General features: G+C 43.7%; 1 protein-coding gene across 3 annotated transcripts in view; it reads left to right on the forward strand.

Annotated features, from left to right (window-relative positions):
• Window positions 1-20,534, forward strand: part of SGSM2 (small G protein signaling modulator 2) — a 278,910-nt gene that overhangs the window by 118,972 nt on the left and 139,404 nt on the right. For 2 of the 3 annotated variants that reach the window (XM_033921351.1, XM_033921352.1), the window contains exon 12: window positions 16,986-17,120. The exons of the other annotated variant lie outside the window; for it this stretch is intronic. In XM_033921351.1, coding sequence (XP_033777242.1) covers window positions 16,986-17,120 — 135 coding nt within the window. The remainder of the gene's footprint in view (window positions 1-16,985; window positions 17,121-20,534) is intronic. 3 annotated transcript variants of the gene reach the window in all.

Below are 20,534 nucleotides of genomic sequence, written 5' to 3' on the forward strand. Positions count from 1 at the left end.
GTAACTTATCTGTAGTTGCGTCGGGGAGGGAATGTTACTGCCTCAATAAGATTGTAAGATGTCAGAGAACAAGGAAAATACAAACTGTACTTGAATGTAATTCATGCTGAGCTACCAATGAAAAGGGTGAGCTAACCCCCTCCCTCCCAATAATAAAATAAATAGATCTAATGTACTTGACTGTGTTGAGCTGGACAAGCTTTAGGAAGCACTGAGTGAGGTAGGAATGCCAGTGCACCTGATCAGGTTAATCAAATCGCTCTACTATGATCAAGAAGCTGCAGTGTGAACCAGGTATGGAAATACAGAATGGTTCAAGATCAAAAAGGTACAAGACAAGGATGCATCCTCTCTCCTTTTCTTTTCAACCTCTATGCAGAAGTAATCATGAGGAAGCTGGACTTAGAGGATTCGAGTGTTGGGGTGAAAATAGGTGGAAGAACCATCAGCAATCTGAGATGCGCAGATACTACCCTGCTGGCAGACAGTGAGAAGGACCTCAAGAAGTTGATCCTGAAGCTGAAAGAAGAAAGTGAGAAGATGGGACTTTATCTGAACATAAGAACAAATATCGCCAACAAGAAAGCCCATATAAAGATCAACAATGAAGAAATAGAAGGGATTGATAGCTTCTTTTTCTTGGGTCCCTCATTGATCACAGTGGTGGTCCAACAGCAGAGATCAAGCGTCGGCTAGGATGTGCAGCCATGGACTAAATATGGAAGTGCAAAGACTGATCGCTGCCATTGTGTTCCCAATCACGACATGGACACTCATGAAAGCAGATAGAAGGAAAATTGATGCCTTCAAGGTGTGATGCTGGAGAAGACTTCTACGAATCCCATGGACAGCTAGGATCACCAACAAAAATGTTCTTGATCATATGAACCCAGAGTTGTCCTTGGAAGGCAAGATTACCAGACAAAAACTGACATAGTTTGGACATGTAATGAGGTCGAATTCACTAGAAAAAGGAGATGCTACTTGGAATGGTCAGTGGTAAAAGGAAGCAGGGGAGACCAAAGGCTCATTGACTAGATATCATCAAGAATGATACGGGAATGAACATGAAGCAATTGAAAGAAGCCATGGTGAGGACTGGCCTACAGAGTATCCAAGGATTGTACACGACTGAACGGATAGTAGTAGTTCTTGTATCCTAATTCAAAGCAAAAAGGAGCACCACAAACTCTGGAACCAGGAAGACCCAATTTTAAGCTGAAAAAGTAGGTATGTGTAAAATTGATTCACAATCTAAGATAATAAAACCCTAAGCGCGCATGCGCACTCCCACCTGCGTGTTCCGTTTTCTGTGAGCTGTAGGGCCCCGCGGGCAAGAGTGCGCATGCGCGCTTCTACTCCCTCCCTCCCTCCTCACTGTAACTTCGCCGCCGTCGTGGCCCCGTCCCCCCGTGCACCCTTTCCCGGCGCACACGAGAATCTTTCTTTCTCTCTCTCCCCCGAGGCGGATGTCGGCGGCTGCAGGCTGCGGCGGCCGAACCCGGAGCCAGTGTAGATGGCTGAAGCCTGGCTGGAAGAGGAGCTGCGAGAGCTCTGCAGAGGCAGGAGGTGATGGATTCAGGGGAGGGATTGGGAGAAGGGAGAGATGTTGGACTCAAGTGAGGAAAGGAGAGAGAGACAGAGAAGGACAGAGAGGCTACTAGGGGGACCAGGAGAGATGGTAGAGGATAGGGAGAGATAGACTTCAGGGAGTGTGGAGGGGGCAGGAGAGAGAGATGGTCTTGGGGAAGGATAGAGGGGGACAGGAAAGGGAAAGATGGCAAAAGGGATGAAACAGGGTCAGAGAGAGATGGTAGAGGGTGTGAAAGGGGGAAAGGGAGAGATGGAAATGGTAGGATAACTGCTGCTTTGGGGCACTGAGGGAGGAAAGGTTGGTACGTCAGAACTGCTGCTGTCACCTCGGGTAAGTAAAGACCCTGTCAGGTGATAAATGCAATGGAGGATCTATGAGGGCCAAAAGGGTACAAAGGAAATGGTGAAAGGTGAGGTGGTGGGACTGGGATAAGTGGGAGGCAGGGTCCGGGCATGATAGAGGCGGGGCATGGGTGGGGTCAGAGTCAGGGTCAGGGTATAGGTGGGGCTATTCTAGCACCCGTTACTGTAAGAAACCTTGCAGAGAAATTTAGACAATATGTTTCTAGGCATTTAACGGGCTAAAACACTAGTAGGAAAATATTTCACCACTGTGTACAGGGAACAGGAAAAAGAACCTTCAGGAAGGTAACACTTATCTTCACAGCTGTTGATGTAAGCCAGGATCGTGATCCAAAGATGCAACGATCTTACCGCAGTCACATTTCCAGCATTGAAGTGAAGACAAGGAACCAATGTCCAGATCCAACAAGGCACTTGTTTCACCAACAAATGGCTTCAGGGAAGTCTTTTTTTGGTTTCTCCTGGACTTTTTCTCTGTGGATTTCTTGGGGTCAATTTTCTTTGGTTTTAGAGATCATATACTACATGAATCAAGAACCAAGCAAACTAACAAATAAACATAGGGCCTCTTTTACAAAGCCGTTTAGCGCAGGCCGCTGTGGTAACGGCCCCAAAGCCCATAGAGATTTAAAGGGCTTTGGGGCTGTTGCCACTCAGTAGCCACTAGCATGGCTTTGTAAAAGAGGGGGATAATAAATATACAAGATAAAACAATCAAAACATACCTTGCAAATCACTTGGTTGATAGAAAAAGATTGCTCCACATAAAGGCATCTACTCAATTCGTGCATACAAAACTATGGATGACTAATTAAAACACACAACTACTCAAAAAAATAGATAAACAAATAAAGGAACAAAATTAAAAATCAGGTTTAGTGCCGCACCAGCCAAATATGAATGACGAAAAAACTGTAAACATCTAGTTCTAATCTAAAGAAAAATATTTGGGGACAAGCCTTTTCAAACCTGCTGACTACCAACAACAAGCCAGTGGTAAATATGTAATAAAATTATTGCCCATAAAATTCAGTGGAGAGGAAAACTTCTCACTACAAATACAGACACAGATACGATTATGAAAGAAATGCTACCCCAAGGTTACAAAATAATACCACTATCTAGAAACTGGAAAAAAGGGGGCAGTATAGCGATAATTTTAAAAGAATCCTTTGAATATAGCAAAATAGACGCAAAAACCACAAACGACCTAGAAATATTAACCTGTAAGATCACCAACACCCAACTAGAAGAGGCACTAACCGTGACACTATTTCACATCCCCCCAAAAAAGTGGTCTAATACCAGAGAAGAGTTCTTCGAATACCTCATCACCAACACCCTAAAAGGAACATATAACCTACTACTGGGCGACATGAACATTCACCTAGAACAAGTGGATAAGCCAAACTTGATAGAAATTGTCACTTTCCTAACAACCCTCGGCTTCTCAGTACCAAAACAAGAGAAAATACACGAAAAAGGCCACCAACTAGACCTAATTACCTTTTCACAAAAAGAAGTCCCTGACCCAAAGATCCAACATAGCATAGAGGCCTGGAAAGAATGCATCTGGTCAGATCACTACATTTGTAATTTTGATCTTTATTGGCAAAAAAAAATCACACCAACCAAAGTATAAAAGAAAAAACCCAAACCCTGCCACAATCATCAGAAGAGGAATTATAAACCCAATAGAATTCTGGACCCACTACGAATTACAACCCAAAATGGAGGAAACGCAAAACTTCCCAAACAGATGGGCAAAGTCTAGCAAAGAAATATTAGATCAAATAGCACCGTTACAAACATACAAAAAGAAAGAAAGGGAACCAAATAAATGGTACGACTCTGAATTACATTACATTACATTAGTGATTTTTATTCCGCTTGTACCTTGCGGTTCAAAGCGGATTACATAAGAAGAGAACTGGACATTTCCAGGATGGTACATGACAATAGAGAATACAGTTTGAGGATTGAGACTTAATGACAGACGGAATAGGAATCACGAGAAGAATAAGAAACTGGTTACAGGGTTTTCTAACAAAGAGATCTTACCGGGTGATTAGTGGAGGGATGTACTCAAACACCTGGAAAAACCCCTCGGGAGTACCACAAGGTTCACCGCTGACTCCTATTCTATTCAACTTCTACATATCATCCCTAGGACACTTCCTAAAAAAGCTAAACCTAATCCACTACATATATGCAGATGACATTTCCATATTAATCCCAGTAAACAGCATAACGAACGAGACCTCAGAATACATTTCTCATATTATGACCGAAATAGAACACTGGACAATAAACTTCAAGCTGAAACTAAACACAGAAAAAACAAAAGTCTTCTTCGCAAGCCCAACAGACAAAATTACCAATACAATGTTACATATAAAAGATCATGCATACCCGATTACTAAAACAATAAAAATATTGGGAGTCACACTAGACACACACTTGACAGTGGTGAAACACATGAACATAGTAGTAAAAAAATGTTTCCTGACACTGTGGAAATTAAGGTCCATCAAAAAATATTTCGACCCTCTATCATTTAGACCAGTGTTCTTCAACCTTTTTACACCCGTGGACCGGCAGAAAAAAAAGAATTATTTTGTGGACCGGCAAACTACTAGGACTAAAATTTAAAAACCCCTTTTCCGCCCCATCTCCGCAAGTCGGTCCCCACAAATCATCTGATCCCATCCATACAAGCCTCAGTTATGATTTTATATTGAATGTATTTTATTAAAGTATAAAAAGAAACAATATTCTGTACAATTGTCATTTTATAAATACAAATAATTCAGAGCAGGATCAACAAAACCCCTGTCTCCCCTCCCCTTCACATATATCCCCTCTACTATCAAGAAAACTGAACAAGCCAAATTATTACAGAATGCTACACAGAAATATCATGCTAACAGAATACTGCAGTCACACATGACAGGAATAGTTTTAGGGGAGTGCAACTAGGGCAACTGCCCCCTGGTCAGAGAGCGCCCTAAGCCAGCTGGAAGCTAAAGAAGCACTGCCTGGGCTTTGCAGTCCCCAGTTATGTCTAACACCAGCTCTAGCAGGATATATATTTCAAATCTGATATATTCTAATCACAAAATAGAAATAAAATTAATTTTTTCTACCTTTTGTCGTCTCTGGTTTCTGTTTCAATCTTCTTTTCACTCTCTTCCTTCCAGCTTCTGCCCTCTCTGTCTTCAATCTAGCATCTGCCCCTTCCATCCACTGTCTGTCCTCTCCCCCTTCCATGTGGTATCTGTCTTCTTTCTATGCCCCTCTCCCCTTTCCATCCAGCTTGTGTCCCCTCTCTCCTTTTTACATGATTCATTCCAGCTTCACTGCTCTCTTCATTTTTATCTCTCCTACACCAGATCTATCATCGTTGTCCCTCTCTGCTTATTTTTCTGCTGACCCCTTCCTATCATCAATCTCTCTACTTTCTCATGCTTGTGTCTCCCCTTCCCCTCCTCTAATCTCTCTGCCAGCTGTTTCCTTCCTTTTTTCATTATCCCTTCCCTCCTCCTCCTGTCCAGCAGTAATTCTCTTCCCTCCCCTCCCAGCAGCATCTCTCCTTCTCCCTCTCCAGTAGCAGCTGTTCCTTTTTTTCCTTGCCCAGCAGCTTCCCAGATTCCTTTCCCTCCTCCCCTCCCAGAAGCATCTCTCCTTCTCCAGTAGCAGCTGTCCCTTTGTTTCCTTGCCCAGCAGCTTCCCTGATTCCTTTCCCTCCTCCCCTCCCAGAAGCATCTCTCCTTCTCCTTCTCCAGTAGCTGTCCCTTTTTTTCCTTGCCCAGCAGCTTCCCTGATTCCTTTCCCTCCTCCCCTCCCAGGAGCATCTCTCCTCCTTCTCCCTCTCCAGTAGCGGCTGTCCCTTCTTTTCCTTGCCCAACAGCTTCCCAGATTCCTTTCCCTCCTCCCCTCCCAGAAGCATCTCTCCTTCTCCCTCTCCAGTAGCAGCTGTCCCTTTTTTTCCTTGCCCAGCAGCTTCCCAGATTCCTTTCCCTCCTCCCCTCCCAGAAGCATCTCTCCTTCTCCCTCTCCAGTAGCAGCTGTCCCTTTTTTTCCTTGCCCAGCAGCTTCCCAGATTCCTTTCCCTCCTCCCCTCCCAGCAGCATCTCTCCTTCTCCCTCTCCAGTAGCAGCTGTACCTTTTTTCCCCTGCCCAGCAGCTTCCCAGATTCCTTTCCCTCCTCCCCTCCCAGAAGCATCTCTCCTTCTCCCTCTCCAGTAGCAGCTGTCCCTTTTTTTTCCTTGCCAAGCAGCTTCCCAGACTCTGATAGTGGTTTTCTCCCCTCTAGCAGCTCTTCTTACTTCCCAGCGCAGCGATTCACGAAGGCAGCCTCGGGTCCTTTGTTAGGTCGTGCCGCATCTGAGGAAAGAGGAAGTTGCATCATCAGAGGCAGCCGCGACTCAGCAAAAGCCCCGAGGCTGCCTTCGTGAATCGCTGCGCTGGGAAGTAAAGGAAAGCTGCAGAGGGGAGAAAGCCACTGTCGGAGGCTCCCCAAGATCTCTCCGGCCCAGCGCATGCTTCACATGTTGATCTTGCCAGCCCTGCGCGGACCGGCAGGAAGTTGAAGTGAGTCAATCTTGCCGGCCCTGTGCGGACCGGCAAAAATTTCCTGCGGACCGACACCGGTCCGCAGATCGGCGGTTGAAGAACTGTGATTTAGACTACTAGTGCAATCACTAGTACTTTCAACACTGGACTACTGCAATATTGTTTATATGGGTATACCCAAAAAAACTGTAAGAAAACTTAGGATTGTTCAAAACACAGCGGTCCGCTTGATATTTGGATTAAAAAAGAGTGACCATGTTAGCCCCTACTACAGACTGCTTCACTGGCTGCCAATGGAGGCATGTATAATTTTCAAGTTCTCTTACATATGTTTCAAGTTGGTTTAGGGACTAGCTCCTACATACCTGCTACCTCACTTCACTCTATACAGCCCTACGAGACAAACCAGAAACAGCAACCTATTTGCATACCCAAGCATTACCGGCTGCAGATACAAAATTTTCCTGGATAGAACTTTTATGTACCAAGCTAACAAACAACAACACTGGTTAGACAGCTACATAAATGGAGCAAGACTGATATATGATGCCTTTAGAAAAGCCATAAAAACTGCCTTATTCAACAAAATCATCACCTAAAAAAGTATCTACACCTAACACTACATATGTCCACTCCTGCTTTTAAGTCTGGAATGTCTAACATTAAATTTTGCTGCCTTTTTAAGATTCTGTTTGCTGTATTTCACTGCCTTTTGTAAAATTCTATATGCTGTATCTCTCTACCTTTTTTGTAAGACTCTATATGCTCTTTGTAAGATTCTATATGCTGTATACCAGACCTTTTGTAAGACTCTATATGCTTTTTTGTAAGTTTCTATATACTGTATCCCGGACTTCTACATATTGTAACTTGCTGACTGTACAGCTTTCTTCAGTGCCTAGAAGTCTCACGACTATGGCGGTATAGAAGAATAAAGTTATTATTATTATTATTATTATTAATAAAGACATGTTAATCAACGCACAAAAAAACGGGCCTACATATAAATAAACGTCAGCATACTTGCATGAGTACTGAGGCACCTTCCCCACCTAGGCTGGCTATAAACCCAAAAAAGAAATAAACATATCCCCGGCAAATGTAAAAACGAAACTAAAACGCAGGTAGACATTACAGTATAAGAACATAAGAACATAAGCAATGCCTCTGCTGGGTCAGACCTGAGGTCCATCATGCCCAGCAGTCCGCTCACGCGGCGGCCCAACAGGTCCAGGACCTGTGCAGAAATCCTCTATTTATACCCTTCTATCCTCTTTTCCAGCAGGAAACTGTCCAATCCTTTCTTAAATATCAGTACCGTACTCTGCCCTATTACATTCTTTGGAAGCGCATTCCAGGTGTCCACCACACGTTGGGTAAAGAAGAACTTCCTAGCATTTGTTTTGAATCTGTCTCCTTTCAACTTTTCCAGATGCCCTCTTGTTCTTTTATTTTTTGAAAGTGTGAAGAATCTGTCCCTCTCTACTCTCTCTATGCCCTTCATGATCTTATAAGTCTCTATCATATCCCCTCTAAGTCTCCTCTTCTCCAGGGAAAAGAGACCCAGTTTCTCCAATCTCTCAGCATATGGAAGGTTTTCCATCCCTTTTATCAGACGTGTCGCTCTCCTCTGAACCCTCTCGAGTATCGCCATATCCTTCTTAAGGTACGGCGACCAATATTGGACGCAGTATTCCAAATGCGGGCGCACCATCGCCCGATACAACGGCAGGATAACTTATTTCGTCCTGGTTGTGATACCCTTCTTGATTATACCTAGCATTCTATTTGCTTTCTTAGCGGCCGCTGCGCACTGTGCCGTCGGCTTCATTGTCATGTCCACCATTACCCCTAAGTCCCTTTCCTGGGTACTCTCATTCAATAACATCCCTCCCATCGTATAGTTGTACCTCAGGTTTCTGCTTCCCACATGCAGTACTTTACATTTCTCAACGTTGAACTTCATCTGCCATCTCGTCGCCCATTCCCCTAGTTTATTCAGGTCCCTTTGCAATTCATCGCAGTCCTCTTTAGTCCGAGCTCCACTGAATAGTTTGGTGTCATCTGCAAATTTTATTATCTCACACGTCGTCCCTATTTCTAGATCATTTATGAATATATTAAATAGTAGTGGCCCGAGCACCGAGCCCTGCGGAACACCACTTGTGACCCTCTTCCAGTCCGAGTAGTGGCCCTTTACCCCTACCCTCTGTTTCCTACCCGCCAACCAGTTTCTGATCCATCTATGCACATTTCCGTCCACCCCATGGTTCTTCAGTTTCCAGAGTAGACGCTCGTGAGGCACCTTGTCAAAGGCTTTTTGGAAATCTAGGTATACGATGTCTATGGGGTCTCCTTTGTCCGTCCGTTTGTTGATTCCTTCGAAGAAGTGCAATAAGTTAGTTAAGCACGATCTCCCCCTGCAGAAACCATGTTGGCTTGGTATCAGAAGTTCGTTTCTTTCCAAATGTTCATCGATGTTTTCTTTTATCAGCGCTTCTGCTATTTTCCCCGGAACCGAGGTCAGACTCACAGGTCTGTAGTTTCCCGGGTCACCTCTTGATCCCTTTTTGAAGATGGGCGTGACGTTGGCTATCTTCCAATCCTCTGGTATCACACCTGTTTTCAGTGATAGGTTGCAAACTTGCTGCAGTAGTTCCACTATCTCCTCCTTTAATTCCTTCAGAACCCTTGGATGGATTCCGTCTGGACCCGGGGATTTGTCAGTTTTTAGTTTTTCTATCTGCCTGCGCACATCTTCAAGGCTCACTTCCATGGATGTTAATTTTTCTGCTTGATTTCCATTGAAGAATTGCTCAGGTTCCGGTAAGTTGGTTGTGTCTTCGTTCGTAAATACAGACGAAAAGAACATGTTAAGTCTTTCTGCGACTTCTTTCTCCTCCTTCACTACCCCCTTCCTGTCTCCATCATCCAGCGGTCCCACCTCCTCCCTAGCTGGCTGTTTCTCTTTAACATATCTGAAGAATGGTTTGAAATTTCGTGCCTCCCTGGCTAGCCTCTCTTCATACTCTCTTTTGGCTTTTCGAACCACTCGGTGACATTCTTTTTGATACTTCCTGTGCTCCTTCCAGTTCCCCTCAGTTTTGTCCTTTTTCCATTTCCTGAATGAATTTTTCTTATTGCCTATCGTTCCTTCACTATTTTAGTCAGCCATACCGGGTCTTTTGTTCGACTCTTTTTGCTCCCCTTTCTGAATCTGGGTATGTACAAATTTTGCGCCTCGCTCACCATGTCCCTGAAAAAAAGCCAGGCATGTTCTACCGTTTGCCATTTCTTGGAAGTTTTCCTAAGTTTCTTCCTTACCATTTCCCTCATTGCTTCATAGTTTCCTTTCCTGAAGTTGAAAGTTGTTGCTATGGTTCTCTTTCCTTTCGGTATTCCTACTTCAACTTTGAACTTGATCATATTATGATCGCTGTTTCCCAACGGTCCCACTACTTCCACTTCCTTTGCAGGGCCCATTAACCCATTTAGGATTAGATCCAGAGTGGCATTTCCTCTCGTCGGTTCTCTAACAAGCTGCTCCATGAAGCAATCTTGTGTAGCCTCCAGAAATTCTGTCTCTCTAGCGCATCTGGAGCTTCCAAGTTTCCAGTCTATCCCGGGGTAGTTGAAGTCTCCCATAATAACTGTGTAACCACTTTTGCATTCTCGCTTCATCTCGGTTTCCATTTCTCTGTCGATATCTCCGGTTTGCCCGGGTGGACGATAGTATAGGCCCATCTTTATTTCATATCCTTTCCTATCCGGTATTTTAACCCGTAGCGATTCCAGCTTGTTGGTCATCTCCACTGTGTCCATTCTTGTCGATTGTATGCTTTCTTTTATGTATAGGGCTATTCCACCTCCTTTCTGTCCTGACCTGTCCTGGCGATAGAGCTTGTACCCTGGCAGTGCTGTATCCCATTTGCTTTCCTCATTCCACCATGTTTCAGAGATTCCAATGATGTCTATGTCCTCTGCATTGGCCAAAGCCTCTAGTTCCCCCATTTTGTTGCTTAGGCTCCTTGCATTAGTATATATGCAATTTAGGTCCTGGCATTTTGTTGTCTTCACTACCTTTCCCTGTGCTTCGATCCTTGGTGTCTTCTCTTTTGCTGCACTCTTTCTATAGTGAAGTTAAAATACTAATAAAGTGCTGGCAAATGTTATACCGAATTGATTAATGCAAACATAAAAATGGCCATACAGCGCAACCATATAAAACCCAAATAAAACTCGGACGTGGCCAGAGCAAATAAAAACTTACTTGGAAGCTCTGTACTGAATGCTGGAGCACAGTTAATTCCGTGTGCATTCTAAAGAAAAGTTCTTATGTTCTCTCACTCATCTCCTTGACAATTCTCCCACATTGATCCACCATTTCCAGCATCTCCCTTCCTTGTCGCTTACTCCACCCTTGTAACTTATTTCTTTCTTTCTTTCTTTATCATCTCTCCTTCCTGAACTTCCACCCCTCTCCCTACCAGCCCTGAGTCCCTCTCCTCTCCTTCTTCTGCTGTCCCTGAGTTATTCATCTCTCCCTTCCAGTTCTGCCCCCTTCCCTCAATCTCTTTCCCTTCCCCATTTTGCCTTCTCTACCAAATCCATCTCTCCCTCTTCCCATTTTGCCCCTCCACATCCATCTCTCCTTTTCACCCCGTTCCACCATCTCTCCCTGACCCCCTCTGCCCTCCCCAGCCTTCTCTCTCTCTTGCTCCCTCTGTCCTCCTCCAAATTCATCTCACCTTTTCCCCCTTCTGCCACCTCTCCCTGTTCTTTCTACCCTCTTTGCTCTTTCCCAAGTTCATCTCTCCCTCACAATTCTGACATCCCCTTCCTTCCTTTACCCCATTCCCAAATCTCACATCTCTCCCTCATTTGAGTCCAACATTTTCTCCTTCCCCCAATCCCTCTCCAAAATTCAATATTGCTCCCTTTCTGCCTTGCCCCCAAATCTGACATGTCTCGAGAGAGGCCTTATTTCTAGGTGCATGCCAGTGGAAACCGCATCTTGTTACCAGCCAGCATCCTTCCACAGCATCTACTCCTTTTATCCACCCCTGCACATTCACCTTAAATTTGTTGTAAAAATTGTCAGGTGGCGGTATCGATTCACTGCCTTGCCGCCACCGGTCCTGGCGCCTTCTCTCTACTGTGACCTACCCCAGTGGAAACAGGAAGTTAGAACATAGAACATAGAACGTTGGAAACAGTGGAAACAGGAAGTTGTCGGAGAGGGCGGGCCAAAGTATAGAGAAGGCACTGAGGCTGGCAGTGCTGTGAATTGCTGTTACCACCAGGCAATTTTTGCAACATACGGGGGGAGTGGAGAGAAATTAAAGGAAATGCCCCTCTGGAATAGATGCAGGTGAAGGGACGTGACAGATAGAGCCAAACAGTTGGCTGGCAGCAAGATGCCACACCCATGAGAGTGCCACTTGAGGCTCCAGCCTCAGTTGGCCTCATTATAGAGCAGGCCCTGTCCAGATTCTTTCATCACAAATTGCACTGGCTAACTTGTCAAAAATGTAAAACGTGCAGTAGCCTAAACATAGTTATGTCAGGATACTGGAATGTTGTGAATAAGGGTTGTTGGACTGTCATGCACAAATTTTATTCATATATTTTGGGGAGATGAAGACTACCTCTTTTTGGCCAATTTTGTGTGTTCCATTTCTGTGATGATATTTGAAAATACAGTTCATTACAAGCAATTTTGGGACCTTGATAAACCCACCACAGCCCTGACCAAACCATGCCACTAACGTGCCCCTTGAGATTTAGATGAACTGCGGATGAATAGCATAGAAATCCGTCTAGAAAATAAGTTTCAAAAATCGCTAATTGGAAGGGTTTGGCAAGAAAAATATCCATTCGCTCCTTTATGCCACTTTTTAGATGTTTTTCTTTTTTGAAAATTAGCACAATTGGAATTACAAATTAGTGTGAGTAAAGCAAGAATCTGTGATTATATTTCTAAAGAAGTGTAATATTAAACAATAGTTATAAATTGTGGTAAGTTATAGTCTCTTAGGTATTGAGTATTACAAGACCATGTTGTATAACTATAAAGATATAAAAATCTGTGGGAGGGGAGAGCAGTGGCCAGTATTCTGCATTTTTCTGAGCACATTTTTCTAATAAACACAATTTCACAATTATCTGTAAAAGTTTGTATACTGCTTTCTCAAACTTCATTCAAAGTGGTTAACTGCATAAACTGACAAAAGCAATTACAATATAGGGCTGTGTATGAGTATGTGTATGTGCTTATGAGTGTGAAAAGGTTGTGGATGTAGATACAGAAGTGTATTGAATTGATTTTATAAGGAAGGGTGTGTGCTTGATGTCTATTTGTGTCTTTTACTTTGTTTCTGTGTATGTATCTTTGCAGTGGTGTACTTAGCATATGTCCACAAATGACTCAGATAGCATGAAAACACAATGTGTAAAAATAATAAACACTTTCAATGGTAGTTGATGCTGTAATGTCCTATGGTATAATATAAGGACAGCATGGACTATTAAATAACTGAAAATGAAGGAAAAGCCTCAGATAAGGGCCCTCCCACCTCCACCGAAGTGGTTTTTAAGGTGGTTGAGCGGCCACCGCATTGGCAAAAAACCTTCAAAGAAATAAAAGCGATATGCTGTGCTTCGCTAATGAAAAACAAAAAATAGAAGAAAAACTTTTCAACTTATCTTCAGCTGATCAGTACACCAACGGTGGCCAGCGTTTCACGATTTTTCTGCCTCAGGGTGTATCCCGACTGGTCAGACTTCTTTCAAATGGTACGCCAAAAGACCGCCTCACGCATTTTTTGTACCTAGCATATGTGACACCCGGGGCCCATCATTTTTTGACACCCCCCCATCTGTATGAAAAACATGATTTTTAGTAACAAGCCACACGTCACACATGAGAACCTAGGAAAAGGCAGCATCTTACATACTGCAGTGAGCAGTACAACATCAATACACCTATTGTAAAACTAAACAAGCCAAACTTGTACAAATCAATCCTGCACAGTCAATCCTAACAGAAAACCATGTCTTTCGAACACACAGAACACAGAAAACACCTTCGCCTAGTATGGAATATGTCATCACAAACTAACCCCTCACTCTTTTACAAAACTGTAGTGTGGATTTTAGCCACAGTGGTAACAACCCTGATGCTCATAGAATTCTGAGCATCAGAGCTGTTACCACCACGGCCGGCGCTAAATAATGCTCTATGGTTTTGTAACAGGGGGGATAAAATAGAAATACATAGACAAAGGTTAAATTGAACTACCAAGAAGCTGGACTCTGCATACAATGCAACACCACAGAAACAGCGATGCATCTCCCCTAAAGCAAAAAAATAAATTAATGGAATATTTTTCCAACCTTGTCTTCTCTGGTTTCTGCTTTCCTCACTCTCTTCCTTTCATCCACTGTCTACCTTCTCTCTGCCCCTTCTATATGGCATCTTCTTTCCTTCTATTCCCCTTCCAGAAACCATGTGCCTCCTCCTTCCATCTCTCCCTTCACTCCCATTGGTCTTGTCATCCATCTTCTTCCCTTCCCTCCTTCAATGGTCTGGCATCTCTCTCTTCTTCTTCCCTTCCCTCTCCTACACCCCCATGGTCTGGCATTTCACTCTCTCCTCTCCCTTCCCTCTCACACACCCCCATGGTCTGGCATTTCACTCTCTCCTTTCCCTTCCCCCCACTTCCATCAACATCTGCCCCCCTTTCTTTCCCACCAACCCAATTCCATCCAGTATCCTTCCCCCTTATGTCTTCCCACTTTCCTTGCACACCAATTCCATCAGCATCTGCTCCTTTCTCTCCCTCCACCAACCTTCCATATCACCCTGCCTCCCTTTCTCTTCCTCCACCACCCTTCCATACCACCCTGACCCCCTTTCTCTCCCTCTACCACCACTTCTATGCTCCTCTTTCCCTCCAAACCAGCAAGGTCCCGCGATGACTGCTTCTACTGCCTCTGCTCCAGAAAATGTATGTGATGTCAGAGGGGGGTGGGCTGGCAGAAACAGGGAGTTACAACAAGGTCCCACAATGACTGCGGTTGCTGGTCTGACGTCACTTACGTTTTCCGGAGCAGAGGCAGCAAAAGCAGTCATCGTGGGACCTTCCTGCACTTCAGTGCAGCTGCCGACTCTGCTTCAGAATAAGTACAGGAGCCGCACTGAGGTGAAGGTGCTGTTTAGAGCAGCGCAGGAGGTTCCGGACCTGGCCGTCCGTTCACCCCCCCTAGGGCTAGCACCCGGGGTGGTCCACACACCCCGCCTCGCCCTTGGTATGCCACTGTATTTTTGGACCTGTGTGTATGGATGAACAAATGGGTGGAACTTCCCCATTAGATGCTATAACTTGGGCAAAATGTTCTTAATAAAAGAATTTTGATGCATGTAAAAAGTGTATATGTTGGCAGAACATGGGTTCTTAATCCAATCGTTAATATACACCCAGCTAGTCGAGTTTTCAGGGTTTCCATAATAAAAATAGGGATAAAATAGATTTGACTAATGGAAGCAGTGCATGTAGATTTGTCTCATGCACATTCATTGTGCATATCTTGAAGACTTGATGACTGGGTGTGTCCCGGGAACTCAATTGAGAATATCTGTGCTAGAATGGGTGCCCGGCTACTTCTCAGGGCCACAGCAATCCTGAATATGCTAGGGCAACGTCCGGTCCCAGCAAAGTTTGGCAGCTCACACTTAGCTGGCCAAGCCAATTTGAATCAGCTGTCTGGCTAAAGCAAAACAGCTAAAGATAGACTTACATTTTAGACAGGATATGTAGCCATGAGACTTAGCCAGCCAGCCAATGAAAATCAGCAGTGATTGGCTACGTCTCACAACAGTCATTGGGCTACCCGGCAAGCCCAATATTCTTCGGAAAGCAGCCAGCTATCTCCTGCTAAATATTGGTGGATAGCCAGCCAAAGGGACTTAGGACTAGATTCACTAAGCAAACCTGATTTTCTTCTGACCCGATTCACTAACTTGGTGGCCGATTATCCGAAAGCTGGGACAGTGTTTAGCCTGGTTATCGTTGAGCCTCGGCAAAGGGGTTGCTAGCACTCATTCAAGGCCCATAAAAGTGCTTCAGAAGCCATTAAATGGCAGAAAAGGAGAAAGGAGCTCTTAACAAGCCTTGCACGGGCACTTGGGAAATTTGCCACCCCAACTCTCTGACGCCCTTCCCCGCAGTGCAGTCCCACTTTTAACCCGCGGGTTAAAACCACAGGTTTGCACTGCAGGGAAGGGCGGCAGAGAGCAGGAGATCAGAGCAGAGAGCAGGGCGGCCAGAGAAGGAGATCGGAGCAGAGAACAGGGCGGCCAGAGCAGGGGAATCGGGGCAGAGGTTAGGGTTTTAGCACAATCGACTGGTCCTCACCAGTCGCTTGTTTTTTGATTGGCCAGCCAGTCGTTGTGCCAGAAAGTAGTGTAGTGAATCGCGTCCTTCCTGCTTTGCATGCTGTTTCCCCTCATTTGCATGCACGGACCGGAGGATGATCGGTACACAGGTTAGTGAATCGGGTCGGAAGGAAATCGAATTGGTACATGATCGGTTTGCTTAGTGAATCTAGCCCTAAGTCCTGCTGAATATCAGGAGTAGAATGAGTGTAGTTTAAGGAAAGTTGCAAAAGAAAGGAAAAGAAGCTTTAGATTAGAATAAGAGAAATGATGTGTCTGCTGCAAATGTGATTCTAGATGGGAATGCAAAAGTGAGTTTTAAAAGGTGAGAAAAGTGGCAACTTTTGCACTTGAAAATATAGTCAATGTTTAAAATAGGTGAAGGATCTTAATTTTTGGAGGTGCTATCTAAGGAATTAAAAAAGGCTTTGTACCAACTACCATTCCACTTTTTCCACAAACTTCAAATAAAGATGTTTAAAGTTTTAAAATCATTCCCATGGGAGATGCATCATTGTGGTAACTTCCCAGTGTGATCTTTAATGAAGGTAAAATGTGAATAAACAAGATGGCAAAAAGTAAATAAAAGGCTGGAGTAAATTGGGTCATTGTGGTGAGTGTGAAAAATGTACGTGAAATGTCTGCAGTGACTTCTTGCTCTACAAATTCTAAATTTGAATATCCGCTGTTATGAAAGTTGTTTAGGGTTTTCCTGCTACATACCTTCTAGAGGTCAAAAGAGATTTTTGATGAACTGATTGTAACGTGACTGTCTGGTTGGGCTATGATGGATCCAGGTGGATGTTGAGGGATCTCGTACTGGCTTCCAGGCATAGTCAGGTGAGCCCTTTATGCAGTGCAGGACTTAAGTACAAGTAGAGAAAAGCATGGAAAGTAAAGTTGCAAAGTGTTATGACGCATGCGTACTTAATTGTATCCCAAGAGAAATACCCTCACAAAAGTCTCCTCTCTTGTTTTTTTTCCCCCTTTTGCTCCTCTCATTATTCTCTTTGAGCAGTAACTATTAACTACCACCACTTAGCGGCCAGTCGTTCCATCTCCGTTGACGATGATGAGGAAGAGGAGGACAGGCTGCACGCAATGCTCTCAATGATTTGCTCACGGAACCTCACAGCTCCTAATCCGATGAAAGGTTTTTATCCCTCCCCCCTCCTTCCTTTACTACCTCTAGGTACCATCTCAATCTGACCTTAATAGCTCTACCCCCGACCCCCACCCCATCTCATCTGTTGGGTTGCCTCCTTATTCTGTGAAAAGCTTTGCAAAGTTGCCTTGGCCCAATGAAGGAAAATAAAATTAGCAACTGAGATTTAGTTTTATAGCAAGCATGTTTTTTAATAGTTGGATTGCTAGCTGTAAAAAATTTGGATGAGGTTACTGCTGAGGTATTATTTGTCCCTGGGGGACAGAAGAATAATGGTGGCACCTAAAGAGCAATTCTTAATGCATGTAAATGTATAGAATTAGATAGGTCATCTAAGCATTATTCTGCAGATACCCACTTAGTTAGTGGCTTTTTTCACATAACTTACAGAATATTGTGAGTTACATGCATGATTGCTGCATTTAGGGGCCCCCACTTAAGCCAAATTACACTAGGTTCCAGTACAGAATAGGCACATACCACTCGACCTCGGGGCACCTAAATGCAAGCACCCATTGATAAAATTGTGTCCTCTATTGTTGGGATGACAGAGCAAAGTGAGTAAGGAGGAATGAGGTGAATGAAGGCCCACAGCATCCAGTCCTGGTCTTGACATTTTCTCCAGGGACAAAGTTGAAATACAGGCTAAACATGGTGGCAGTGTTGTGGTAATGTTTGGGAGAAAGGGGGTTAATTAAAAGGGAATTCCTGATGACATGATGATGAGAAGGCTGCAAGACTTTATCAGACACCTGGATAGTGTGTAGGAACAAATAAGGTTGGCTTGGGAGATAGGTCTTTCCTCCTTCCAATCATTCTACATATTCTCAGACTTCAGCTCTAACTTGCTGAAGTCTAATCTCTCAAGATAATCTATTTGCATTATTTCAATCACTGCCACATTCTGTTGTAATGAGCCCTAAGCCCCGAGTGTTATGCAGGGCTTAATTTATGCTGGATGGGGTAGAGAGACAGAAAGAAGATTCTGAATGGTACAGAGGAAAGTGAGAAATACATATACAATGCCAGATGATAGGAGAAATAAGATTCTGGATGGTAGAGAGGTGTGAGAGAGAGAAACGGAAAGAAGATTCCATATGATAGAGAGGGGCGAAGGAGAGAGAGAAATGGGCCAATGCTAGATTAGGGGAAGAGAAAGAACCAGGGAGAATGCTGAATGGTGGAGGGGGAAGAGATAAACACAGGTAATGCTGCATGCAAGGGCAGAGAGAGACAAGGGCAATGCTGAATAGTGTGTGGGGGGGAGGGGAGGGAGAAGAGACAGACAGACATGGGTAATGCTGCATGCTAGGAGTAGAGATGGGAGCAATGCTGGATGGTAATGGCAGAAGAAAGGAACAGAAAGGAGATTATTGATGGTAAGGAGGAGAGAGAGAAAAATGAGAAACATACATACAATGTTAGATGATTTGCTCACGGAACCTCTCAGCTCCTAATCCGATGAAAGGTTTTTACCCTCCCCACCTTCCTGTACTACCTCTGGGTACCACCTCCCATAAAATACAACAGTGTTGGCATTATCTGAGAGAGAAAAGAGATGGTGGATGGCAGAGGAAAGAGTGAGGAATAAGAGGAAGGAGAATGGAAAGGCCAATGTGAGAGAGGGAGATAGAAAGCTGTAGGTAGACATTATAAAGAGGAAAGTTAATAATGGTTAAAAGGACAAATGAAATCTGAATGGATAGGCAGAAAAAAAAATCAGAAGAAAGCTGAAAGGTACAGATCAGTGTTGGAGCTGGATTTAGTAGAGGAGATAAAGAAGACAGAAGAGCAAAAATGACAAATGGCCTGGAGATTCTTATTAGGAGAGTTGAAAGAAGACAGGAAAATAGTAGCACAGCAATTAAATGGCCAGACAACAGAGGTAGTAAAAATAATTTTATTTTTAATTTAGAATGAAGTAATGTGATTGCCACATTGATCGTTTTAAAATAAAGAAAAAGAAAAGAAAGTGTTAGAAATTAACATCTACTATCTTTATATTTTGCACAGTACAAGGGGACATGCAGTGTTGAACTTGTGTCTACATATTTCTGTTTTAAGTTGTGGTTATTTGATGAAGGTTGATCTATGTATTGCAGTGTGCTACTCACCGGTCTACCGCTATGCCATTATCGTTCCACTTCAATCTGTTCATATTCCGCCAGGGTCATTATACCCACGTTACTCCTCTCCTCAGATTGCTTCACTGGCTCTCAGTCCATCTCTACATATGATTCAAACTCCTCTTACTGACGTTCAAGTGTACTCACTCTGAAGCTCCTCAGTATCTATCTGCTCTTATTACTCCTTATACTCCCCTCCAGGAATTCCACTCATCAGACAAGTCCCTCTTCTCTGTACCCTTCACCTCTACTGTCAATTCCCATCTCCGTTCCTTGGAACAATCTGCCTTGTTCGCTACGTCAGGTTCCATCTCTGGTGGTATTCAAAACCAGCCTAAAAAACCACTTATTTGAAGCTGCGTTTAGCACTGACCCAACTAACATATCTGTCTGTTATTCCCTTAATAGTCCCCCTACCACCTTGTAGCTCCTTTTATATCTGTGATAATTACATTGTAAGCTCTTCTGAGCAGGACCATCTCTTGCATGTACAATATACAGTGCTGCATGCACCTGGTAGCGCTATAGAAATAATAAATTTATTGTACTGTATGTGTGTGTGAAAGAGACCAGGTATTCTGTTATCACTGAATGCCTGTGTGGGATCAATCTGTATTAATCTTGCTTGTTTAGTTTTCCAAGATGTATATTCATGATTTAGCATCCACTGCATATTTATGGTACAGTGGTACCTCGAAATCTGAACGCCCCAGAACTCGAACGTTTTGGAATGCAAACTTTTTTTCTAGTAATTTTTGCCCCAGAATCTGAACTCTGCTTTGGAATCCGAACGCCCTGCACATTGTATGTGTGTGTTTCCGCCCCTAAAATCCAGTGTATTTACTGTTAAAATTTGAATTTGTGGGTCCCAGGAACGGATTAATCCAGTTTCCATTATTTTCAATGGGAAAAATTGTCTTGGAACTTGAACATTTTGGAACTCGAACTGGTTTCTGGAACAGAGTAAGTTCGGATTCCAAGGCATCACATTACTGCCTTTTCCTAGATAGGCCCTGATATTTGACTATTGGAAATCTGTTATGGTAGTAGAATTGCATTATAAACACTGAGGCCCAAATTCTGTAATCAGCACCTAAAGTTAGGCACCTATTTCGGAGGCGCCCAACTAGATAGGCGCCTATCTACATTGAATAACAAGCTCAATTAAGCTTTTTAGTTACCACTGAAAGCGTGATTCTGTAACAAGGTGCCTCTAAAAATTTAGGTGGCCTTCAAAAAAAATAGGTGCTATGCATGTTGGGCGTGGCTACGTGTT

The sequence above is a fragment of the Geotrypetes seraphini genome, chromosome 15 (genome assembly GCF_902459505.1).
Source record: "Geotrypetes seraphini chromosome 15, aGeoSer1.1, whole genome shotgun sequence".
Taxonomy (NCBI): Eukaryota; Metazoa; Chordata; class Amphibia; order Gymnophiona; family Dermophiidae; genus Geotrypetes; species Geotrypetes seraphini.